The sequence below is a fragment of the Mytilus galloprovincialis genome, chromosome 7, assembly GCF_965363235.1.
Source record: "Mytilus galloprovincialis chromosome 7, xbMytGall1.hap1.1, whole genome shotgun sequence".
Lineage (NCBI taxonomy): Eukaryota > Metazoa > Mollusca > Bivalvia > Mytilida > Mytilidae > Mytilus > Mytilus galloprovincialis.
In genome coordinates, this window is record NC_134844.1 from 6,856,861 (window position 1) to 6,883,180 (window position 26,320).

The window sequence follows — 26,320 nt, forward strand, 5'->3', positions numbered from 1 at the left end:
CTCTTATATTTCAGTGTGAATTTGCATTACTATAAGACGTGTCACGGTACTTTTCTATCCCAAATTCATGTATTTAGTGTTGATGTTATATTTTTTATTCCCATCGAATTTTGTCTAATGCTTAGTTTGTTTCTGTGTGTGCTACATTTTAATGTTGTGTTTCTGTTTTTTCGTTGTTCTCCTCTTATATTTAATGCATTTCCCTCGGTTTTAGTTTGTGACCCGGATTTGTTTTTTTCTATCGATTTATGAGTTCCGAACATCTATATACTACTGTTGCTTTTATTTATCGTTAGTTCATGTTTGTCATATTTGATTTTCGTTAACTACTGTCACTAACGAGAACGAAATTTTTTTTTTCAATTGAATTATTCCACACTTTACCTGCCTTTTTTAGCCGTCTATAATGTCTGAGAAATTTTAATGCTGAAGGCCATACGGTTGCCAAGCATAATTGCTTACATCCCCTTCATTTGAACTTTTGTTTGACAATTGTCTCAATAATTTCTATACCCCATCTACTTAGTTTAATTTTTGATAAATTCTAATCCGTTTTGTTGGATAAGGTGAATTCTATAGGAAATATTCATGAATGAAATACTGTATACTATCGAATCTAAGACGGGATTATAAAAGGTTTTGAATCGTAAATATTTTGGCGACAAGCAACATTTTTAATGATTTTAATTGTCGAAATATGCATCTGGTGAAAACAAATAGGTATTTATAATGTTATTTGACATGCACAGCAACATATTACATTACATACACATATATTCATATGACAGTATGAAATCTGCACAGCTCTGAAAAGACATAAACTTTTACATTTCGATCAGACAATGTTATATTTATTAGTATGTGGTCAAATTACAGTTGATAACTAATTTAGTGATACAAACATAATATAAATGTATACACATCCAAATCCATTCACCTATATCAGACTTTGCACCGATAACATAATATGGCACTACTGGATAATGTAATTATTTATTTTCATGATAACGTTATTTTCGAATATTTATTTTACACAGTAGACAATTTTATCGATTTATGTCATTGTTTTATTTGATATTTTACTTTTACTCTTGACCAGTAACCATTTGTATATTTCCAACTGTCAGACTATTTTGCTATTTATACTGTGTATCTATGAAATCTATAAAAAAAAAATTATAAAAAAATGTACATATATATTATAAAATGTCAAAGTTTCATCTATGCCTGTGTAAATACATAAAAGTGTATCTATCTTCTGTTTACATTTTTAGGCCAAATAATTTGTTTTCAGTATCGTATGTATAATGAATATGCAATTGCTTATATTAACTATTGTTTGTCGAGTTCATTCAATACTTTTCGTTATAAGTTTTACATTAATTGAATAGAAAAGCTATACAATAGCTAGTGGTAATATCACAATCACAGATACTGCATGGATATAAGGTGAACAAGTGAATTTAAGTTAGATACTAACTACATGTTTTACGCGGGAATTGGATAAATAATGGATGTATCCATAGCTTACAAAGTCGACACACTTCGTTTGGAAATCTTGCAATTCTAATTATTCCCAATTCCAATTATGTGTGTTTTCATTTAGACTTACAAGATATACCAAACATTTGTAAAGTATCTTAATATGTGATTTAAATACCAGTTAATGCAGAATAAAAATACATGCATTTTAAACTATATACAGTTACACAACTGTACCAGGTTATGGGAGAGTTGGGATCCTGCTATCATGTTTAACCCCGACACATTATGTATGTATGTGCCTGTCCCAAGTCAGTAGCCTGTAAATCAGTGGTTGTTGTTCGTGATGTGTTACATATTTGTTTTTCTTTTTTTTGTACATAATAGTAATCAAAGGTTCCAGGATTATAATTTAGTACGCTAGACGCGCGTTTCGTCTACATGAGACTTATCAGTGATACTTATATCAAATATTTATAAAGCTAAACAAGTACAAAGTTAAAGAGCATTGAGGATCCAAAATTCCAAAAAGTTGTGCCAAATACGGTTAAGGTAATCTATGCCTGGGATAAGAAAATCCTTAGTTATTCGAAAAATTTAAAGTTTTGTAAACAGGAAATTTATAAAAATGACCACATTATTGATATTCATGTCAACACCGAAGTGTTGACTACTGGGCTGGTGATACCCTCGGGGACGAAACGTCCACCAGCAGTGGCATCTACCCAGTGGTGTACATAGTTATCAAAGGTATCAGGATTATAATTTAGTACGCCAGACGCGTGTTTCGTCTACATACGACTCTTCAGTGACACTTATATCAAAATATTTATAAAGCCAAACAAGTACAAAGTTAAAGAGCATTGAGGATCCAAAATTCCAAAAAGTTGTGCCAAATACGGTTAAGGTAATCTATGCCTGGGATAAGAAAATCATAAGTTATTCGAAAAATTCAAAGTTTTGTAAACAGGAAATTTATAAAAATGACCACATTATTGATATTCATGTCAACACCGAAGTGTTGACTTCTGGGCTGGTGAAACACTCGGGGACGAAACATCCACCAGCAGTGGCATCTACCCATAGGTGTAAATAGTTATCAAAGGTACTAGGATTATAACTTAGTACGCCGGACGCGCGTTTTGTCTACATAAGACTCATCAGTGACGCTCATATCAAAATATTTATAAAGCTAAACAAGTACAAAGTTAAAGAGCATTGAGGATCCAAAATTCCAAAAAGTTGTGCCAAATACGGTTAAGGTAATCTATGCCTGGGAAAAGAAAATTCTAAGTTATTCGAAAAATTCAAAGTTTTGTAAACAGGAAATTTATAAAAATGACCACATTATTGATATTCATGTCAACACCGAAGTGTTGACTTCTGGGCTGGTGAAACACTCGGGGACGAAATATCCACCAGCAGTGGCATCTACCCAGTGGTGTAAATAGTTATCAAAGGTACTAGGATTATAACTTAGTACGCCGGACGCGCGTTTTGTCTACATAAGACTCATCAGTGACGCTCATATCAAAATATTTATAAAGCTAAACAAGTACAAAGTTAAAGAGCATTGAGGATCCAAAATTCCAAAACGTTCAGCCAATTACAGCTAAGGTAATCTATGCCTGGGATAAGAAAATCCTTAGTTTTTCGAAAAATTCAGAGTTCTGTATACAGGTAATTTATAAAAATGACCACATTATTGATAATCATGTCAACACAGAAGTGTTGACTACTGAGCTGGTGATACCCTCGGGGACGAAACGTCCAGCAGGAGTGGCATCTACCCAGTGGTGTAAATAGTTATCAAAGGTACTAGGATTATAATTTAGTACGCCAGACGCGCGTTTCGTCTACATAAAACTCATCAATGACGCTCATATCAAAATATTTATAAAGCCAAAACAAGTACAAAGTTTAACAGCATTGAGGATATAAAATTCCCAAAAGTTGTGCCAAATATTGCTGCTTATTTGAAACAATTCCTTTCTAACATTGTCTGCATTGACATTTCATACAATATGAATAAAGGAATAAAGAAGAAACAGCATGTATATGTCTATAAAATAGCCACTCATGTCAAATATAAAATTTATCCAAATAATACAGAAAGAAATTTAGAAGTCAGGATACAGTCTTCATCTTAAGGTAGTTGTCAATTAAATGTCAAGCTGTACATTTTTCGAGTTTATAACATTATAGAAACATTGAAACAAAACAGCATCAAATAAAAATTAAATTGGCGCTAATCATTGCACAGCATTTGTTCTTCCTGCATTTCTAGTGAGGTTGCTGTAAGGACTATTATTGTTGATTAATTTACAATTTTACACATTTTGCTTCAGATGCAATTTTGTTCTTGGTATTGTTTCTGTTTAATGACGTTTAAATACTGCTGCCGATATTAACCTCTTCATAAAATAAACTTATCATATATACCAGAACTAAATTTAGGATATACGCCAGACGCGCGTTTCGTTTACAAAAGACTCATCAGTGACGCTCGAAACATGCTTTTGTTTTATTGATGATTGAGGTATCTTTAATAACCATTTACACCACTGGGTCAATGCAACTGCTGATGGACGTTTCGTCCCCGAGTGTATCACAAGCCCAGTAGTCAGCACTTCGGTGTTGACATGAATATCAATTATATGGTCATTTTAAATAAATTTCCTGTTAACAAAACTTTAAATATTACGAAAAACTGATGGTTTTCTTATCCCAGGAATAGATTACCTTAGCCGTATTTGGCACAACTTTTAGGAATTTTGGGTCCTCAATGATCTTCGAATTTGTACTTGTTTGTCTTTATAATTATTTTGATCTGAGCGTTAGTGATGCGTCTTATGTAGACAGTTGATAATTGTTGCCAAAATCTTCTTGTAATCATTCTTATTTTAATTGTAACATATGTATAACTTACCTCTTTTTTAACTTTGTTTTTATACCATCGTTTTTCTATCTCAACTCTCACTCGCTTAGAAACTTCAACAATGATTGCTAGAACAATACTACCAAGTAGAATCAGAAAAACACCAAACATGTTTTCAATTTCTAACTCGGAACTGGACTTTATCTGACTCTTCGCTACTTCCGCTTGTGTACAGTTTGAACGCCACCATCTGCAAGAAATAAATCGGGTTAACCAGTACACCGTTTCAGGTTCAACTTTATAATTTTATATTTTCATTTTTTATTGCTGCGTCTATTCTTTGGCTGGTTGAGAGTAAGATCAGCTCTGTGGTTAGCGTTCTCTACGGACATGATTTGTCGCAATCATTTCTTAAATTCATTACCTTAAAATTTAGACATTATAACGAAACTAACTTGTTTACACCCTCAGAATAAGTTGATAATTAATGGATTTGGCAACTCTGTTTGAGTCCTCTTCGTTCAAATAGTTCATCACTTAAGTATATCAAATTTTTAGGCTATGAAACTTTGGATCTCAAGTCTATGAATGACCATTAAATCCATTTTACTAAGGAGCCTATATTGTGTCTTGTGTAAGATTATTTGTCTGTTTGTCTTTTTCTGTTTTAATCATGGTGGTTTTAGTTTATTTTCGATCATTGATCTTAAATGTCCCTCTAGTATCTTTCGTCTCCTTTTATATGCATTTGTATTTAAATCAAACAGACCAGTGGTTATTTCTATGTATACGTACTTTCGTTTTAGAATATCTAAATGACCATTCTCCTGCAGCATCAACAGTGCACGATTGATATCATCTCTATAAGGAGCACCACGTGGGAAACCAAAACTATACTGTTTATCACCGAATCCTTGATGTATCGATTCCAAATCAGTGCAGTGCTCCATAGCATAGTGGTCATTCATTACACTGTCGTCCAAAAACACATATTTATTATTTTCCCCTTGAACCATTTTCCTTGCTTCCTCTCTCTTATCTGGCATGAGATTGACCTCATCTAACTTCATATGTATCCACATTCTTTTATAGACGTCATTATCAGACTTTGCAAAGAATTTTTCTAAATCGCTTCCTTTTAGAACACCGTAACTTATCTTCTTTTGTGAGACTAAAGCATCAACAGTCTTGACTCTGTTGTCAATATTTTTTAGCGTGAGGAAAGCAGCAAGATTAGCCGTATAGGCGGTAGTTATGATAAGAGTACAAAACCAATAAATAGCAACAATTGTTCTCATAGAAGTAGTCTGAGGTGAGTACTCAGTTCCTCCTGTAACAGAAAAAACAAAGTTAAAGTGAGCCTATTATCATATATACTACTAAAATAACGAGATCCAGTTTTGACTTTCGAACTTTTATATCTGGGCGTCACTGGTGTGGACGAGGCGTGCTTTTGGCGTATTGAATTTTAAACCTGGTGCCTTTTATCAGCTATTATTCATGTGTTTCTTTGTCTAATATGATCTTCTATTTATTTGTATTGTAGTCCTGTAATCTTATGCTGTCACTTTAATGTTACATTTAACATTGCCATTAAAGCGGAAAGGCATGCCACAAAACCAGGTTCAACCCACCATTCTTTAAAAATGCCCTGTGCCAAGTCAGGAATATGACCATTGTTATATTATAGTTCATTTCTGTGTGTGTTACATTTTAACGTTGTGTTTCCGTTGTGTCGTTTGTTTTCTCTTATATTTGAGTGTGAATTCACATTACTATAAGACGTGTCACGGTACTTTTCTATCCAAACTTCATGTATTTGGTTTTAATGTTATATTTGTTATTCTCATCGAATTTTGTCTAATGCTTAGTCCGTTTCTGTGTGTGTTACATTTAATGTTGTGTCGTTGTTATCTTCTTAATGCGTTTCTCTCAGTTTTAGTTTGTTACCCCGATTTTGTTTTTTTGTCCATCGATTTACGAGTTTTGAACAGCGTTTTACTACTGTTGCCTTTATTTGTATCTGACATGACGTGAAAACAAAAGATTATACTAAAGGAAGTTCACTTGTCATGTTTTGGGATTGTTGTCAGATTTTCGGAATGTGTAATGATAAGCCATCTGTAAAAATGTAAAAAAAATAATAGTTTTTGAGAACTTTACCTTGTCGATGATCAAGCTATATAAAAGTCAAGAGAATATTTCCAGTCAAAATTTCAATGGCTAATATCTCGAAGACAAGCATACTGACCCATACATTTGTGTGCTCTTTATAAATCCCCTATCGCTATAAACTAGTGTTTTGAAAAGTTAATTGTTTTGAAACTGAAAAGCGAAATCCCTTAACTTATGCAGGATAATAGTGTTGATGAAAAATTTGAGCATTTCTGGCCTTTGTGTTTTCCAATACCAACTATTAACAAGTTCCAGGTCGAATATATACTGATACCAATATCGAATGTCACATGTTGATTTTGGTTGTAATAGGGAAACCAGGACGGGTTGGAAAGATAGATTTTGAAAGCAGATATAACTGCACGTTGTAATCAGCATGACTTTATACGAATAATAAATGTTCATGCTAACAAAGGCGTAAGTAATTTAAACAAACGCAATAGTGGTATACCGCTGTTCTAAATTCATAAATCGGCTAATTCAGTTACAGATCCGCCGACGTTTTTAGTTTCTTTGTAAGAACACAGGATCTTTGATTATGCCCTATTATCACTACCTTGTAGAAGCAGGATTCATAATAAGTCCTAATATATTCACCTTTAAAAAATGGAATAAAATTGAGAGAGGAAATGGGGAATATGTCAAAGAGACAACAACCCGACCACAGAACAGACAACCGCCAATGGCCACAGTCTCCAACCTAGCGAGAAAATCCCGCACACGGAGGTGAACCTCAGCTGGCTTGGCTGTTATAATCCCTTTATATTATTATTACCTTGTAAAAGAACGTTAAGAGAGTACCATAAGCTTTCTTTCAGATCAAATTGTTGTTCCGACTCTCTTTGTGTTGTATCATATCGTCCCATCAGATAAAGTGCACCTCCAACAACAAAGAAAACACCAAGGATTGTAAACCATAATTGTGAGGTAAATGGCCCGAGGAATTGGAAGAAAGTTGGCGTAGCTGGTGGTTTTTGTAATAGTATGCTAACAGTAGAGTCCATTATTGTAGTTGAAAAAGAGATTTGCTCTTCACGTAAAGATTTTACGTCCAAAGATCCGATAATGATATCTCCATCCTATAAGAAAATAATAAGGATCAATTTTAATTACACATGTAACCTGTGTATTGAGGGTAACGGTAGTAAATCTACTTTTTAAATATATAAGATATGAGTTTTTCTGTTCAATGATTTTTTTTATCATGATAACTGCACCTTTTTAAGACAGGTATTACAAAAAAGTCAACTTAAAAAAAATTCAAAAACGTTTCCTTTTCCTTTACAAATAAAAACATTAGTAAAACAAAATCATTCCCAAAGCACACCTCTATAAGAAAACTTTGTATTATGAGTGTTACCCCTTTAGTTATCAATTATTAAATTAAATTTTTCTCTGATTTTTTTAGCACATACATGGGTTAGAGTAATCATGAGCTCTTTCGTTGACCTGCGTCATCAACTATGGCCACTATTTAGTAAAATTAGTCATGAAAGGCACATTTATATTTTATACATTTTTAAAGATGGTAGGCACAAAAATCATCTTTAGAACATACTCACCCCTTCTCGTCCAATGAAAAGTCAGTTTTTAGCCCTCTAATTTTCATAGTACATGGTTTTCCATGCACTCAGACATATTATACATGAATGACTTTTCATTGTCATTTAATTATGAAAGTGAACTCTTAATAGTTGCACTAACAAAGTGTTCAATCCCCTAAGGCATTTTCCTTGGGGAAATAGCCTACTGATTAAAGATGAAAGAGCAAAGATTAAAATAATTTTTTTTTGAATTTTGCAAAATTTCATGCATTTTCTAATGAAACACATATATAGAATACACCAAAAAAATTGGTAAGGATAAATAAAATGATATTTATTTAATTTATATACCATGTATGCCTTACATTTAAGAGAATTATTTTCTTTTTCTTTCAAAAATATTCAATGCCAGACTGATGATATATAAAGCAAAGGATTGTTTTCGGAGAAACACAATACATTTAAATTTATCAATAAAAAGTAAGCATTTAATGTTGAATAGTCTGAATTCAAATATTCATACAGAGAGTTTTATATTTATAAAAAAAATCAAATTTCAAAAAGGGGATTTTCATAGCATTGTGTTGGTTTTTAAAATGAAAAAAAAATCTAAAGATATATATTAAGTATTAAATTTTACCTGAAGCAGAAGAAAAACAATTTATCCTTCACTATGTCAATGCTATTTCATTTCATCCATTGAAATGATCACTACCTATGTTTTATATTTAGTTCATTATAAAAAGTGAACTCTTATTTAGGTTTAAATATTACAATGGGAAAAGATAGTTGTGTAAGGTCACTCGAAAGTGTGAATATGTTCTAAATTGGTCAGACAATACTTGGTCATGTTTTATGAAGATTTAAGCCCTCGGCTTCGCCTTGGGCTTAAATCTTACGAAAACATGACCAAGTATTGTCTAACCTATAATTAAACGTCAATAATTTATTGACGAGTCGTTCCGATTTTGTCCATGATAGATTATTTGTAAATCAAGTCTTTCAGGTAAAAATTGCTATTTGAAGTCTCTATATATCTATAATAATTTTCAAAATACTAAAAGTAGGCACACATTTTTAAAAATGATGAAAAAACCGTGATAACGATGCTGAATGGATATCATGGTTTACTGCTTCAGTCAATACATACTCCTTTTACTATCTGATTGATGATTTTGTCCCAGTCACTAACGCCATTGTCTGCCAGTTTGATGCTATATTCAAAGTTCATTATCCTGGACACTTCCTCTAAGATATCAACACAGAAACCTTCATATCTACCGTCATGTCTTCTCTGAACAAATGGTGGGTCCTACACAGATAGAACAATAAATAATAATGCAACTCTATCAGAAAAGACAAGATTGACTTGAAAGATTACATCATGAAAATATGATTAACATAAATTAAAATAATACTAAACTCCCAGAAAAATTCAAAACGGAAAGTGTCTAATTAAATGGCAAAACTCAAACATATCAAACAAATGGACAACAATTGTCATATTCCTGCCTTGGTACAGGCTTTTGTACAAATGATGGATGAGATCTGGTGTTATAGCTAGCTAAAACTAGTATGACAGTCGCATAAAATTCCATCATATTGACAACGGTGTTTGAACAAAACAAACAGACATAATAGGTGAAAAAAGTTATAAATAGTTGTCAACAGTATGCAATTATCTTTATCATTTTTAATCAAAACGAGATAAAGGAAACATTTGGGAAAATCAAAACCCATAAACCAAAGAAACACAGATGAAAACAACACATTATGAATTCAATAAATCAGAAGAGATTTGTAGACTATACCTTCAACAAGGAACACTCTAACTCGCATATCTAAAAGCCAAGACGATGTTCAAAAGAAAGACGACAAAATTGCAAAAAACATTCCACAAAATACACAGATGAAAATGAAAAATGTGGTTTATAAGACTTGAATGTTTATATATAAACAGATTTATTTATCTCTTTTGTTATCAAGAGACGGATCAAAGGTCTTTTTTTTATTTGTTTTATAATTCATTTGTATAAGTTTTCACCTGATTCTGAGATTAAAGGTGTTCAGGCTAAATGTTGTATCCTATGCTAACACATAATTACATTAATGAACACCAATGAAAGGACTGCATTTAAAAAAAATCCTGAATAGTAAATACGTATACTCACTAAACGAGTAATAACGGTGAAATTTTTGTCTTTCAAAACTTCATCCAATTTGTGATCAACATCCCTGTCCATTGGTTTGTCCACACGTAGGATAGGTCCACTATCAGAAAAAGTACATGAACCAATCTAAAATGTATCAAAATGTACATGAACCAATATAAAATGTATTAAAATGTACATGAACCAATCTAAAATGTATAAATGTACATGAACCAATCTAAAATGTATAAATGTACTTGTAAATGTACATAAAAAGTAAAATTACAAAAATACAGAACTCCAAGGAAAATTCAAAAAGGAAAGTCCCCAATCAAATGGCAAAAGCAAAAGTTCAAACACATCAAACGAATGGAAAACAACTGTCATATTCCTGACTTGGTACAGGCATGTAGAAAATGGTGGAGTGAACCTGGTTTTATAACTAGCTAAATCTCTCACTTGTATGACAGTCGCATCAAATTCCATTATAGTGTCACCGATGCGTGAACAAAACAAACAGACACAATAGGTAAAAATGTCAAAAATAGGGGTATAGTAGTCAACATTGTGTTACCATCTTAATCACTATAAAAACAACAAATGTAACGAAAAAGCACAAAAAGGCATACATCAAATTTAACATCCTCATTTTGCTTATATTATACAATTTTATCTATCTATGTAAAATGCACCCATAAAGGATGGAGGGTTTTAAGTACTGGTGTAAAATTGCGCGTTTGAATCTAAACCAATCTAAAATGTATGAAGGTACATAAACCAATTTAAAATGTATAAAAATGTGCTCCTAAACCAATCTGAAATGACAATATGGATCACTTCAATTACAAACAATACGAATCTAAATGTATTATTATCAACGAATTGAATATAATGCAATATTTCATTTATCGAAATTATGATGAAATTTAGAAGACATCCTACTTGTCTTTAAAAAGTGAGCTAGAACTATTAGTGTGTTGTCTGAAATTCATCGATTATAATGTTTGTGTAGGATATACATGAGTTTATAAAGACATATGAGTCTTATGAGGTACCTTTAAGGATGTACGATATTTGTATAAACATTTTAACATTTATGTAACGTCGACACATCCCAATATATTAATAGGTTACTTACCTGTTCTACTTTACCATTCAATCGTGTTAAACTCATGTTGAAGTTAGTTTTTATTCGAAGTTGTGTCTCAGGCTTAAGAATCCAATGGTATGATCCTAAAGCTCCATTGTATTGGTTTTCCTGACGACAAAATTATAGAAAGTATTTGAATCTTTGACTCCTTATAAATAAATCTTAGCTGAGAGAATACTATGAAAAATTCTGGTGGTAAAACTACGATGTTAAATGTAAGAAAAAAATAATATGCTAAGCACTAGATTTCTTTTGGTAATATTTGTTGTTGGGGTGCTGTCATAGAAACATATTATGATATTACTATTTGTATAAAAAATAAGGGTTATAAGGCGGGAATCAAATCGTTACGTAGAAGAAAGACTAACACATGTGTCTAAAGACCGTGAATAGCGTTATAAGGCAGGAATTTAATCGTTACGTAGAAGAAAGACGGACACCTGTGTCTATAGACAGTGAATAGCGTTATAAGGCAGGAATTTAATCGTTACGTAGAAGAAAGACGGACACCTGTGTCTATAGACAGTGAATTGCGTTATAAGGCGGGAATCTAATCGCTCCTAGAAGAAAGACGGACACCTGTGTCTATAGACCGTGAATACCAAGAAAAATGGCAGATAGAACAAAGGAAGACCTCAAAACACTTGGATTAAACTCTGGTGCTCCGAAAGTGTGTTTCAATTCTGTACTTTTATTGTCCTTTCCTCTTTAATAAGCCTTTTTATTTTTTTGTTTATTCGAGCGTCAATCGTGGTCTTTAGTTTGGTCTCTAGTAGAGAGTTGTCTCATTGGCAATCATACCAGATCTTTCTTTTTAAGACGAAACGAGTGTTTAGCGTACAAAATATCAAGTCTGGTATCTATGGTGAGTTTATTCGTTATACGTCTTGTAACCAGTGAGATATAGATGTTCAGTGAAATGAAAATACTTTACCCGTTCTTGCATTTTATCCAAGATTTTCTCTTTTGTAATGAATCTGTCTCTTTCCGGTTCTGCGTTACAATCAGTGCTTTGGGACAGGAAATGACGCAACATATCTACAGTGTCAACCAGTACTGCTACTTCAAATCGGGACTTTTTCTTAAAATAATCTCCTACAAATGAAAATCAACAAAAAAAAATATGTCAGGCAAATACGATTAACAAAACAACAAAACAAACATTTCCAAAACAGAACATTCACTTTACTATGGGCCATAAACATAAAACATAAGCTTTTCAAAACAGAACATTTGTTATATATAGTATGCCGTAAGAAGGAAACATTGCCTTTTAAAACAGCACGTTTACGGGTCATTAACTCAAATGTTAAGGTAACCAAATAGTTTCTTCTGTAAACGAAACGACTTTTTATCGAAGTATGCAAAATAAGCAACCTTATCACCTATAGCTATTTAGTCTTAATGTCTCAATATTGCAATCTTATCCTATATTTATGAACAAGCGACATTTTCTATCGATTTCATCCTAACACTTAGTGCTATTACATTTTACTTCGGGGGCATTGAAAAATAATAATAAAAGTATCAGTATCAGTATAAGAACGTTAAAATTTAATAAGCATGCGAAAACATATGCTATAGGACTATCCTTCCACTCATTGCATAGAAAAAAAAACAACATCTCCACCCTCAGGAATACGTCCATCATTTTTGTCCTTTTATAAAATTAGGTAATGATCGAGTGGCGATAATAACACAAGAAAAATTCATACACAGAAAAATAATGTGAATAAAACTAATCCTGCTTACAATTTAAAGCAAACGAAATGTTTAAAATCTTACTACACTTTTGTACTTGTGTTCCCTGTGTGTCATCACCACCGGATATAGGTACCCTTGTTCTGGTTGTCTGTTCATTGTCCAAGAAAAACTACATTAATGTACATATATCAACAAACAGATATCCAGCTGGTATTTGTACAGAAATACATTTTTTTCTTAGACAATGAATAGAGAGCCAGACCAAGGGTTTCTTTATCCGGTGATGTTGATACACAGTTATCTTTATTACACAATATGTGATCCGGTAGCAATATTTTCATCGATGGTGTCTTGAACACCCACAGTCAGACCATCCGCATTATACAATTTCTTTTTTCCTCCCTGACGTATTCCCATATTCACAACTCATACGCAACCGGTCAAGATTAATTGTTGTTTCTTTACAATTTTGAGATGGTATTACCAATTGCTTCGCATCGTGATACGCAGGGAAAAGACGACACGTATTGCACTTTGCATTACTTAACTGATGTAAAATGTGTATTTGACCAATAATAAGTTGAAGAGGAACACAGTTTTTTGAAAATACGAATTCAATCAATAAAACAGTAACGGAAACCTGACATGTTTCTTTGTCCTGAACATACATGAACTAATAGGCATTAGGCAAACGACCATCCATTCTGAGAAATTCGAGGGACAAAAACATGTTGATTCTTTTCTTGAATTAATTATATACTCTAAATTTGTATTTAAACAGATCTGACATAACACATTTGCTTTTTATTTACCTGGTATCCCAGTAGTAAGTTTGTTATGATCAAGCATCTGTAAACCGTACAGGGTAGCAGACGTAGGAAAGCTTGTATCGAATATATCTTCAAAATCCTTAATACAAATTCAGAAATATTCAAGCTATGTTAATTACTGAAATGATACTAATAAAAATTACTCTTATAAATCTGGAGAATCCGAAACCTTTTTCTACAGGCTTTATCCTCATCAAAAATACACAAACTAAACAAATGTTGTGTGTTAAATTATACAAATGAAGAAGACTCTGAGATTACCCCCAGTTTTTGGTGTGGGTTCGTGTTGCTCAGTCTCTAATTTTCTATGTTGTTCATTGTGAACTATAATTGTTTTTCTGTTTGTTTTATATCGTTTTTAGCCATGCCTTTGTCAGTTTATTTTCGTCTTTGAGTTTGAATTTCCCGCTGGTATCTTTTGCCTCCTTGCTTCATATGAAATTTTGCAGAAATATAAAATTTATAATGAAGATACAAACGTAAACAATGTTAGGCTATTGAAATAAAAAAGGTCATATATATCAATGTACTGATATAATTGTGTACTTTGATTTGTGTTTCAATTCATGATTTTATTAGGTTTCTGCCCAATAAAAATATTGGTCATGAAGACATAACAAACTTGTATTGGCTGACTATTGGCTTTGCAAATTGTCGAAGGCCATACGGTGACCTATAGTTGTTAATTTCTGTGTCGATTGGTCTATTGTGGAGAGTTGTCTCATTGACAAACATGCCACATCTTTTATATTAGCAATAATGCATTTGTAGGCAACTTACTTGACCTATAGATACAGTCTAGCATCGGCCAATATTTTAAGGTGAAATAAAATAATTCAGGAAGGAAAATTGCAATAACACACAATCAATAACTAAAAGTAATTAATTACCAAATAGGTTAGAAACCACTTCCTTGAATGGTGAAGTAAATGAAGATCTTTTGCCTGAAATATACAGAAAGTTGTTATTTTAAGTGTGCAAAATAATGACCTACTACTGATATCCGAAACTTTCCACCATTTTACGGTTAGGAGTTTGATACTTGGTTTGGTGAGGTAGATGGAGATGTTCTGCCGGAAATGTATAGAAATTTGTTTTTATCAACAATGCAACTGTCATACAAGTGAGAGGTTTAGCGCTAAAAAACCAAGTTCAATCCACCATTTTCTACATTTGAACATGGCTGTACCAAGTCAGGAATATGACAGTTGTTGTCCATTCATTTGATATGTTTTGTCATTTAATTTTTGCCATTTGATTCGGGACTTTCCGATTAGATTTTCCTCGGAGTTCAGTATTTTTGTGATTTTATTTTTCAGATGAACTTTTTTTTTGTAATTATTTTATTTTTCAAGATGAAACATGGGAAATTACATAATGCAGTATTAGACACAAAGTATAAAAAGTTAATTAACACTTGTAAAATCGATTAAATCACAATGGTATAATAAGATATAAATATTGCAATTGATTTTGTTAATTAAATGCTGCTTCTAACAATAGCCACTTCTGTGAGAGGTTTAGCGCTATAAAACCAGGTTCAATCCACTATTTCCTACATTTGAAAATGCTTGTACCAAATCAGTACTGTGACAGTTGTTGTCCATTTGTTTGATGTGTTTTATCATTTTGCCATTTGATTAGTGACTTTCCGTTTTGAATATTTCTTGGAGTAAAGTATTTTTGTGATTTTTACGTTTTAGGTGACAGTAGTTTATCAATTTTCAAATCTCATAAATCGATAAAAAATTATTAAAACAACGAGACAAACAAAAACTGAGGAAATTGAGCCTTTAATTCAGTGTTGTCGTTTGTTGATGTGTTACATATTTGTGGTTCATCACCAAAATTGAGGAAATGAGGAAATTGAGCCTGTAATTCAGTGTTGTCGTTTGTTGATGATTACATATATAACTGTTTTTCATCACCAACACTACATAAATAAGGCCGTTAGTTTTCTCGTTTAAATTGTTTTACATTTGTCATTTCGGGGCCGTTTATAGCTGACTATGCGGTATTAGCTTTTCTCATTGGTGAAGGCCATGCAGTGGCATATGACTGTTTAATTTCTGTGTCATTGGTCTCTTGTTCCGAGCGCATGTTTGCGCCTGTCCCAAGTCAGGAGACTCTGGCCTTTGTTGGTCTTGTATGATTTTTAATTTTAGTTTCTTGTGTATGATTCGGAGTTTAGTATGGCGTCCATCTGAACTAGTAACATATTTGTTTAGGGGCCAGCTGAAGGACTCCTCCGGATGCAGGAGTTTCTCACTGCATTGAAGACCCATTGGTGGCCTTCGGCTGTTGTCTGCTCTATGGTTGGGTTTTTGTCTCTCATTTCCATTCTCAATTTTAATTTTATGCATCTGAATCTATACCCACTGACACACTCAAAATGTCACTGTCGGGTAAAACAATGGAAAAAATAAATAGTAAAACTACCGCAAAAATGACGTTCTTAACAACTTCTCTGTCCATTGAATGCAATATGAATTTTTCCATGTGATTTATTCGTAGTGTTGTTAGAGTCTGTCGTAAATCTGGGTCATCCTTAGTGGTTATCTTGACCGGAAGTTGTGTTGGGAAGACAAATATATTCTTTTGACTTAATGACAATACAGGTGCAAAATCACCTTTAAAAGAAAAAAATGGTTTCATTAATTATATAAAAATAAGAAGATGTTGAATGATTTCAAATAAGACAACTCTCTACCATGCTGTTAAAACATCTAGAAAATTTCTGGAGAAAGTTGTAAAAGATTCAACGCAGGAGGAATACATGTGTCTTACTTTGTATAAAGGCGAGCCATTGGAAAACGTACATGTAGGAAGCTTTATCAATACATTGATCACGTAGTACAGTATAAAGACAAAACAAGGACTATGTTATCTCTGACATCTAGATCATCAAAGTTCTCTTAAGCATAAACATTTTTTTTTTATTTTAATCGACGTGTACAAGCTAGTTGATAAAGATTTGTAGTAAGTAAGAACAGATTAAGTTTACGAATACTACAATATTACCTTGGGATAAAAACGCCACTTTTTTCCACTCCAGTTTTTCAACAATTTGTGCTATCGCAGTAGACATAGAAGAAGCATCGGGAAGAATCGGGAAGGTTCTTTCTGACGGCTCAGACTGTCTTGAAGACTCGGTAACCAGATGAACCTGCTTCCGGATCACATATTGCATGGAAGTGAAGACATCGATGTACGGACCGATAGCTATAGCCATTCGGTCATCATCAAATAAAGACCGAGCTAAAACAAAAACAAAAAAACAACATATCGTTATTGTCGTTCACAAGATATTACGGGAATCGATAGCAATAGGAACTATTTGAATAAGGAATTGAGTTTACAATAAGAACTATCAAAGGTCAGTAGTATACTGTATGCCTTACAAACACATTTAAAATCGTAGTTGCGGGTTTTTTGTTACTATATGTAATTCTTCATTACTGTGAATATTTTTTATCAGATTTGTCCTTTACCTATTTCTATTGTCCTTGCTTTAATCTGTCCTCCTCGACCTTTGATATTTTGTGGCTTCTTGGTTTATCTTCATTTTTAAGTTGTTATTCTTAATTGAAATAGGCCGTGTCTATATTCACAACATTTACAGATGTCTGAGCCATTATAGGCATATACTGCTGGTGAAAATTAAATTGATAGTTTTTATAAACCATCTACGATTTTAACTTGTTTTTTTATCTGGTTTTTGTATGGCAGCATGGTCCTTTAGCTTGTATAATGAAAGCCTAATAAAAGGAAACCCGAAATTATGAAGATGAATTTTACTATGTTGCACAAAACATTCATTTCTTAAACGTCTGTTTCCGCGGTGTTTAAAACAATCAGAGTTTATTCGAATCGAATAGTTCTAGCTTACAAATAGTTTGTACGTCAAAAAGCATAGGTTCACCATGCTTAAACATGGAATGTACCGGTCCTGTCATACGGGTAAAACAAGAAAAGATATATACAGGGTAAAACAAAACATAATTTGTACGAATCAAGAATACTCATTTTTTATTATTGTTATATACATTCAAACCATCTTATACATGCATTAAATTATTTGTTGTTGTTGTTGTTGTTGTTGTTGTTGTTGTAGTAGACATACCAGAGGTAAGACTTTGGTAAACATGTGGTCCGTCTGTTTTATCATAGGCTACTTCCGTTAAGTTCAGTTTACAGAAATGCAAAGATGAGTTCTTTTCCAGTGTTTTAGCAATAGTTTTGTAATTCTCAAAATTAGTGCGGTCTTTGTACCCAACAATTGCTGTAATTAGAAGAAACAGATTTAGTATTATTTTCTTTAAAGTAATTTTTGTTGCAACATTTGTCTTGATTGTAGAAGTGTATTAAAGGTGTGTACATAGAAGTCAATAATATAAATTATAAACATTTTAGTTGGAATAATATTGTATCCATGATAAATTATTCATTACACAACTATGATAAAATAATAATAAAACTAATGATTAAGTGTCAGAGAGCAAAATAAATCAAATTGGGGTCAATTGTAAATAGCCAAAAAGATTTATAAGATCTACTTTGAAAGTATTCTCTTCATACTTGTTTGATGAAAAGTGTTCTATAACATGCTGCATTAAAAAAACAACATGTTAGCTGTGAATAAATATATTCATATATATGTGGGCTAAAATTTCAAATGTCTATGCTTTTTTAATTCTTTTTTGTTTTTGATCTTGCTGTTTTCGTTATTTATAAACACGTCCATCTCAATTATTTATAAATTAGACTTTGCAACTTTGCCAAAAAAAAAAAAAAAAAAAAAAAAAAATATCCCGACTAACCCACTACATTTTCAAATGGAATTTTCTGATTCTAATGACTTAAAGTGGTATGGGAGTCTAAAATAAAAATGATATAATTTGTTCATACGTTGCCAAAAACGTGGTATCTATTGATACATGTTGAAAAATATAATAAAAATGATAGGTCACCGCGCATTTTCTCAAGCTACAGGACGGGACAAAATAACACATTTTTATGGATTATACAGGGAAAAACACCATTTTGTGATTAGAAACTAAACAAAATGATAGAATTGTTAAATACTTCAAGAAACGATAGCTTTCAGACACTGCTTTGAGAATATCAAAAGAAAAGATAGGCTCACCGTACGTTTTTTCTGGCTAAAATACAAAAAAGGAAAATTCTATGTAGAATCCCTCAGAAAATGCACTGTTTTAGAGTTACCTCCCCTTAAAATGCCAATTTAAAAAAGTTTAAAAACAACCAAAAATAATTAACATTTGCAAAAATATTAATATTTATAAGTTATATTCTTATAAATGAAAATTTACATTAAATATCTGCATTCCTGCACCAAATTTTGCTAACTTGATGGAAAATCTGGACCTTTGGTTCTCTGTTTTTTACAATCCAAGATGGAGGTAGACACCCATACCACCTTAATCATATTTAATTTAATAGATCAACGATATTTTATCTGAGTAATTGAATAATAGCAAGTTTTCTTGCATCATCAACTCTATTTACATGAAATACTGTAAATTCTATTGAAACATAATTAAAAACTTAAATAAAAATAATTGAAAAATTCATATGTAAACTGATTCAAATTCAAATCTCATACTGTTATAATTATAAAATAAATCTTTTACACGACAGGTGGAGATCCCAGACTGCAATGAAGGGCTTAGCTAATGCAATCAGTGGAAGTTATTTGATGCTATGCTTACACAATTTATTGGAATGATGTTGACGTTTTCTGACATTAAACTGATGTGTCCACAGTACTATCCAGGGACTTTGTTTGCACAAATTGATGAATTATTTTAGATATTGATGAACACAGAGTTTTCCCATAGAGATGGTAAACAATAAGAATTATTTCAATAAAATATTATAAGTGTAATGTACAGTGTCTGGAATATGACGCTTTGTAATATACAAATACGCAGGTTTAGTATCCACTTAAAGTTAGTTACATAATTTTGTCTATTTGTAAAGCACGCTCATTTTCAGGTTTGCATATCAAATTACGACAGACTGTCTCCATTTATAATTTAATTATAGGACACTTTATTCTCTGCTGTTAATCAATGGCATTTAAAAAAAGGACAATGTTTTTCAATTGTTAATCAAAAACCCGAAAAACATAAAATTGGCAATCGGAAAATGATGTAAACTAGGGCGTTAATCAGATATCAGTGTTTTAAAGTAGGCAATCAGAAAACGATGTAACTAAGACGTTCATCAGATACTAAAGGTTTTTAAGGAGGAAATCAGAAACGATGTGAACAAGAGGGTTAATCAGATACCAAGGTTTCTTAGATGGCTGCTAGAAAGCGATGTAAACAAGAGCGTTTATCAGATACAAAGGGTTGCTAAGGTGGCTATAAAAAAAACAAGAAACTTAAGCTGGTACAAAAGGTGTCTAAAATGGCAATCAGAAAATGATGTAAACAAGGGCGTTAATCAGATACCAAGGGTGTCTAGGATGGCAATCAGAAAACTATGTAAAGAAAGGCGTTAATCAGATACCAAGGGTGTATAAGGTGTCAATCAGAAAGTGATGTAAACAAGGACGTTAATCTGATACCAAGGGTTTCTAAGATGGTTACTAGAAAGCGATGTAAGAAGAACGTTATTTAGATTCCAAGGATTACTAAGATGGCTATAAAAAACAAGAAACTTAAGCTGATACAAAGGGTGTCTAAGATGGCAATCAGAAAACGATGTAAACTAAGGCGTTAATTAGATACAAATGGTGTCTAAGATGGCAATCAGAAAGTGATGTAAACTATGGCGTTCATCAGATACTAAAGGTTTTAAAGGAGGAAATCAGGAACGATGGGTGATAATCATATACCATGGGTTTTTAAGATGGCTACCGGAAAGCGATGTAAACTAAGGCGTTAATCAGATACCAAGGGTTTCTAAGGTGGCAATAAGAAAACTAAGAAACTTAGGCTGGTAGTCAGCAAACGACGATATCTTTATATAAATAGCATTAAACAAACCGAAGAAGACGTATCTAATAAGTTCAGTCATACTGGGGCCGTGTCAATGAAAGTATCCTAGGATATGTCCTAAGATAGGTCAAGGGACATTATTTAGGATGGTCTTAGGACGTGTCTGAGACATGTCTTAGGATGTAAAACAAAGATATCTCAGGACATTCCTAACTACGATGGTCCTAGGACCATCGACCCTAACACATTTATTTAATTGAAAAAAAAAAAATGTAGGGAATTCTGTAATAATATGGAATTAGTCGTACCAGACAAATAATCACCGATACCACAAAAAAAAACCAAAAAAAAAAAAAACAACAGTCGTACCATATATAAACTTTTATAAAGTATGTGTTATTTACAAAAAATCTTCAAAATCTCATTTATATAAGTTTTCTTTTTCTGTTTGACAATAGATCCAAATTTTAGAATAACAACGTATCACGGATGCCTACTACTAGTATTTGATTCTTTGTTTACCTAATGAGCTAATATTAAGAGCTGTACAATGGTATACCCTATTAATATTCTATTGGATTATGAACTTTGAAACAGTGAACACTATTACAACAGGTAGGACAGGTATGAATTAAACGAAGAAAATAAAAACGTTTCTACCAAGAGGAAGGACCTTCTCTTAAACTTGCTGAAATAAATTAACATTACAATGTATATTGAAATAGAACTTCATTATTTAAAAAAAATAACAACTGTTTAGATTATGCCATTTCTAGACCAGTGAAAAACTATATATCAAACAAAGCCGTACTGTTATAATCGTTCTAGATTACCACACTGGATCTGTACTACGACTGACTAAGTACATAATTCGTTAGGTGTTATTAACTTCATCAACTGCTTAATCTTTCCTGTGTCTTTTAGTACATTCCTGTTGTTTCATGGGTTTCAAGTTATCTAAATTGTTAGAGCTTCGAGTATAATTACAATCCGTACCGTTTTGGTTCTATTTTTAAGAAATGACAAAAAGAACTTTAATTACCATAGTCATTTTCTAAATGAAAAACCTGTTTATAATGTTCTGGTTTTTGAACAAAAATGATAAGTACAGTAACGTTGTCTTTAAATTGATTAAGAAAATAATGACCTTGGTAGTTATGTAACATTAGCGTGTAATTATTTGTCCACAATATAAAGGATTTATTTTGTTATACCAAACTATGTTAATGGTAACATGAACACATATAACATTAAGAAGATGCAGTATAATTGACAATGAGACAACTCTCAATATACGTCTTCATAATGACATAGAGTTTAACAACTATAAGTCAATGTACGATCTTCAACTATGGTCAAAACCCATATAGCCCCGTAACGACAAATGTAAAATAATACAAACAAGAAAAATTACGGCCTGAATTGAATAAAAAACAATGAGCGAAAAATAAATATGATAAACAGACCACAACCAAATAACTACAGCCTCCTCACTTTGGGACAGCCATATACACGGAATGCGTCGGGGTTCAACATGTAAGGGAGTTCCCATCCACCTAACTTTGGACAATTGTGTAACAGTACAATATATGAACATATTATAAAAATCAGTTGAATAGGGCTTCACTCATCAGTTTGATACAAACAGAAAACCAAGCAACAAGTACTCGCAGTTAGCGACAACGTGTTCAAAGCCAATAACAACTAATAAAAAAAGCATGTATCTAAGAAATATACATCATAATGAGTCACCTGTCGGATTTTAAGATGACCATTGCAAGTTGCAGCAACAATACTTGCAATTAGATTTTTCAAACGACCTTGAGGGAAACCTTTGTTTTGTTAGATGGTGTGGAAGTGTAGTGTAAAGAGTTGAAAAGTCAAAGTGTTTACCAAAACTCGTAATTTAAATGTATTTATAGCATCCGAAGATTTTGTTTTACACGCAAAAACTAATTAATTCACGTTTCTACTCTGTATTTTTATTGATATTTGTGTATGATTAAAACGTAATCAGAATTCGTAGATAAGATATAACCTCTTGCAATTTCTACTTGTGTTGTTCGGTCACTCATCGAATATAATTCTATATTTGAATTCTTGTATCAATTACTCTTTACTTATGTCAAAAATGCAGGTATCAGGCAAGCAGTTACCGATGCCACACCAAAAACGACTATGATGTTGAGGATGTATGCCACACAAAAAAAAAAAAAACGTTTGTACCACATATAAAACTTTGATATAGATTGTGTCATTTTCAAAAACGCATCAAATTCTCATTTATATTTACTTTCCTTTTCTGCTTGGACAATAGAATCAAATTTTAAAATAACAACAGATCATGAATATACCTAATATTTGATTCTTGGTTTAACCTAATGAACCAAATTTAAGAGTTGTACAGTGGTATACCCTATTGATATTCTATTAAATAATGAATGAAAACTTTATTCTCATAAACAGTGTAACAGTGAACACTATAAGAACAGGTAGGGCAAGTATGAATTAAATGAAGAAAAAAGCCGTCTCTAACCGGAGGAACGTTTTTCTCTTAAACGAGCTGAAATAAATTTGCATAACTTTGTAATAGATCGTCATTATATGATAACAATAACTACTGTTAAGATTATTCTTTTTCTTGAGCAGTGATTTTTTTCATTTAAACTAATTGTCGTACTAAATAATCATTCAAATAACCACACCGGATCTGTATTACGACTGACTAAGTACATAATGTGCTGGGTGTCACTAACTGTCATCTACTGCCTAATCTTTCCTGGGTCTTTCAGTTCATTTCTGTTGTTTCATGGATTTCAAGTTATTTACTTGTTAGATCTTCGAGTATAATTACAATCCCTACCTTTTAGTTCTTTTTATAATAAATGATTATAAAAACTTATATTACTATAGTCATTTACTAATGAAAACCCTGTTTATAATGTTCTGGTAACAACCAGAAAATTGCACTGACATATGAGACTAGTGTGAAAAGTACAATAGTGTTGGTGGAATGACCTAGTAGTTATGTGACATTAGCGGGATGTATGTTATACCAAATTAAGAAAAGACTAATGGTAACATGAAAACATATAACATTGAGAAGATGCTGTATAATTGCAAATCAGACAAGTTGAACTCTCAAAACGTGTTCATACTGACATAGAAGTTAACAACTATAAGACACTGAACGGTCTTCAACAATGTGAAAAACCCCTATCACATAGTAAGTTGTAACGACAAATGTAAAATAATTCAAACGAGAAAAAAATACGACCTGAAATTAAATAAAAACAATGAACGAAAAACAAATATGATAAACAGAAACAGACCACAACCACATAACTACAGGCTCCTCACTTTGGGACAGCCACATACACGGAAAGCGGCGGGGTTCAACATGTAAGGGAGTTCCCAATCCAACTTTTGACAGTTGTGTAACAGCACAACATATGAACATATTATAAAAATCAGTTGAAAATGGAGGGCTTCACTCATCAGGTTGATCCAAACAGAAAAAAAAGTAAAAAGTACTCGCAGTTAACGACAACGTGTTTAAAGCCAATAACAACTAATAAAGAAATTATGTATCTCTAAATGTCAGAAATAAGCATCATGATGAGTCACCTGTCGGATAAAAAGATGACCATTGCAAGTTGCAGCAAAAATACTTGCAATTAGATTTTTCAAACGACCATGAGGGAAACCTTTGTTTTATTAGATGGTGCGTACATGTAAGTGTAGTGTAAAGAGTTGAAAAGTCAAAAGTGTCAGATAAATCGAAAGGTCCATCAAAACTCGTAATTATCTATAGCATCCGAAGAAATTTGTTACACACTAAAAATAGTTAATTCACGTTTCTACTCTGTATTTGTATTGATAAAAGTAAAATCACAAAAATACTGAATTCCGGGGGAAATTAAAAACGGAAAGTCCCTTATCAAATGGCAAAATCAAATGATAAAACATATTAAACGAATGGACAACAACTGTCGTATTCCCGACTTGGTACAGTCATTTTCAAATGTCGAAAATGGTGTATTGATATTTATGTTTGATAACGTAGCATCAAAACGTATTTAAAATGCTTATAGAAAATATAGCTTCTTGAAATTTGTACTAGTGATGTTCGATAAGATATAGCTTCTTGAAATTTGTACTTGTGATGTTCTGTTACATTGTACTCCTCGGATGTTATTCTATATTTGAATTCTCGTATCAATTATTCTTTACTTATATCAAAAATGCAGGTGGAACATATCAATTGTTCCTAAATCAGGGGAGATAAGTAGTGTGACTTTGACGCCACAAAATTTCGAGTACGATTATCACAATCAGAAATTATCCCATCACAATACATGATTGGTTGGTTCGAGCACAAGTTTTATAACTCGAGTACTGAGTAAAACATTTTTTTTTCAACAAAAGTCCATGTTGTATGTGAAAAGGGTGTGCATCTCCTAAACAAAATATATTGTATAAAATTTGCATTTACAATGTATAAAAATACTTTATACAAGCGTCTTAAGAGTATAAGATAATTCTTAGAAAAAAATAGGAAAATGTTCAACTAATGACCGAACAACAAATTATCTTTCGAATGCGCATATTTAGGTGTACTTTATATCGCATTGAATATTGAATTTTAATGCAAATATATAGAAAGTGCAATGAATTATATGTATCTGTCTAGGTATTGTTAAATCGTGCATCATCTTACGGAGTATGACGTCAGAGGTTTGCAATTACAGTGTTCACTTAAACACCATGGTTCATGGCAATCAATGTAATGAAAAATATGATTACAAAATAAATCTGTTTGAAACAGAAACTTCTGTGATTTTTTAAAATCTTTTGATCCTTTTAAATGTGTATTGTTTTGAATGTTAATCCGGGAACCATTATATGCATGAAGTTAAAACATACCTGCGTTTAAATATGTACTGAAAGACTTCACAGAAAACACAGTGCACAGACTGAAGAAAACCAATATCTTTAATCTCATGCTGAAAGTATGTATTCACCAGGTTATAAGTAATATGCCTCTACAGGAATCTAGTTCTTATTTCTCTACAGGAATCTAATCCTTGCAACAGTCATAAACTCTTAGAGTGCAAACTGGAATGTTGTAACTGATTCTAGCTTTTGCATTTATAGTACAAATTTAATTATTTCAAAACATTCTGACTGACCAATTCCAGCTTGACAAACAAAATTTCACTTTAGACAGATTTAGCGATAGCCACAGCCCTTGTCCGAGGGTTATACTATTATTGACTCCTGGAGAAGAGAAATATCACCACATAACTGTTAGAATTGATATAATTAATAAATCCCCATAGATAGTGTTTTACATATTGTTTTTCTACCGTGTACAATAGTCGCTGTTATAATGGTATTAATATTATATGAATTATAATATTTACATTTCCCACACGA

The 26,320-nt window shown here is 32.2% G+C and overlaps 1 protein-coding gene across 1 annotated transcript; it reads right to left on the reverse strand.

Moving 5' to 3' along the window:
- Window positions 1–668: 668 nt before the first annotated feature.
- On the reverse strand, window positions 669–26,211 carry LOC143082221 (glutamate receptor ionotropic, kainate 2-like). Its single transcript, XM_076257806.1, has 14 exons — window positions 25,808–26,211; window positions 18,037–18,195; window positions 16,935–17,171; window positions 16,353–16,543; window positions 14,804–14,857; window positions 13,896–13,992; window positions 12,314–12,474; window positions 11,368–11,487; window positions 10,251–10,376; window positions 9,230–9,391; window positions 7,311–7,614; window positions 5,156–5,690; window positions 4,412–4,610; window positions 669–1,162 (listed from the first exon to the last, which is right to left on the reverse strand). The coding sequence occupies exons 1-14, from the start codon at window positions 25,884–25,886 to the stop codon at window positions 1,154–1,156; spliced, it is 2,433 nt and encodes an 810-aa protein (XP_076113921.1). The 5' UTR covers window positions 25,887–26,211; the 3' UTR covers window positions 669–1,153.
- Between the last annotated feature and the right edge of the window lie 109 nt (window positions 26,212–26,320).

Coding starts and splice junctions, on each gene's coding strand:
- LOC143082221 (XM_076257806.1), bottom strand. CDS start 25,886: ATGAGATTAAAGATATTGGTTTTCTTCAGTCTGTGCACTGTGTTTTCT. Junction 13,993..14,803: donor AGTGGTTTCTAACCTATTTG/GTAATTAATTAC, acceptor ATTTGTATTAAG/GATTTTGAAGATATATTCGA. Junction 10,377..11,367: donor TGAATGGTAAAGTAGAACAG/GTAAGTAACCTA, acceptor GATACATTTTAG/ATTGGTTCATGTACTTTTTC.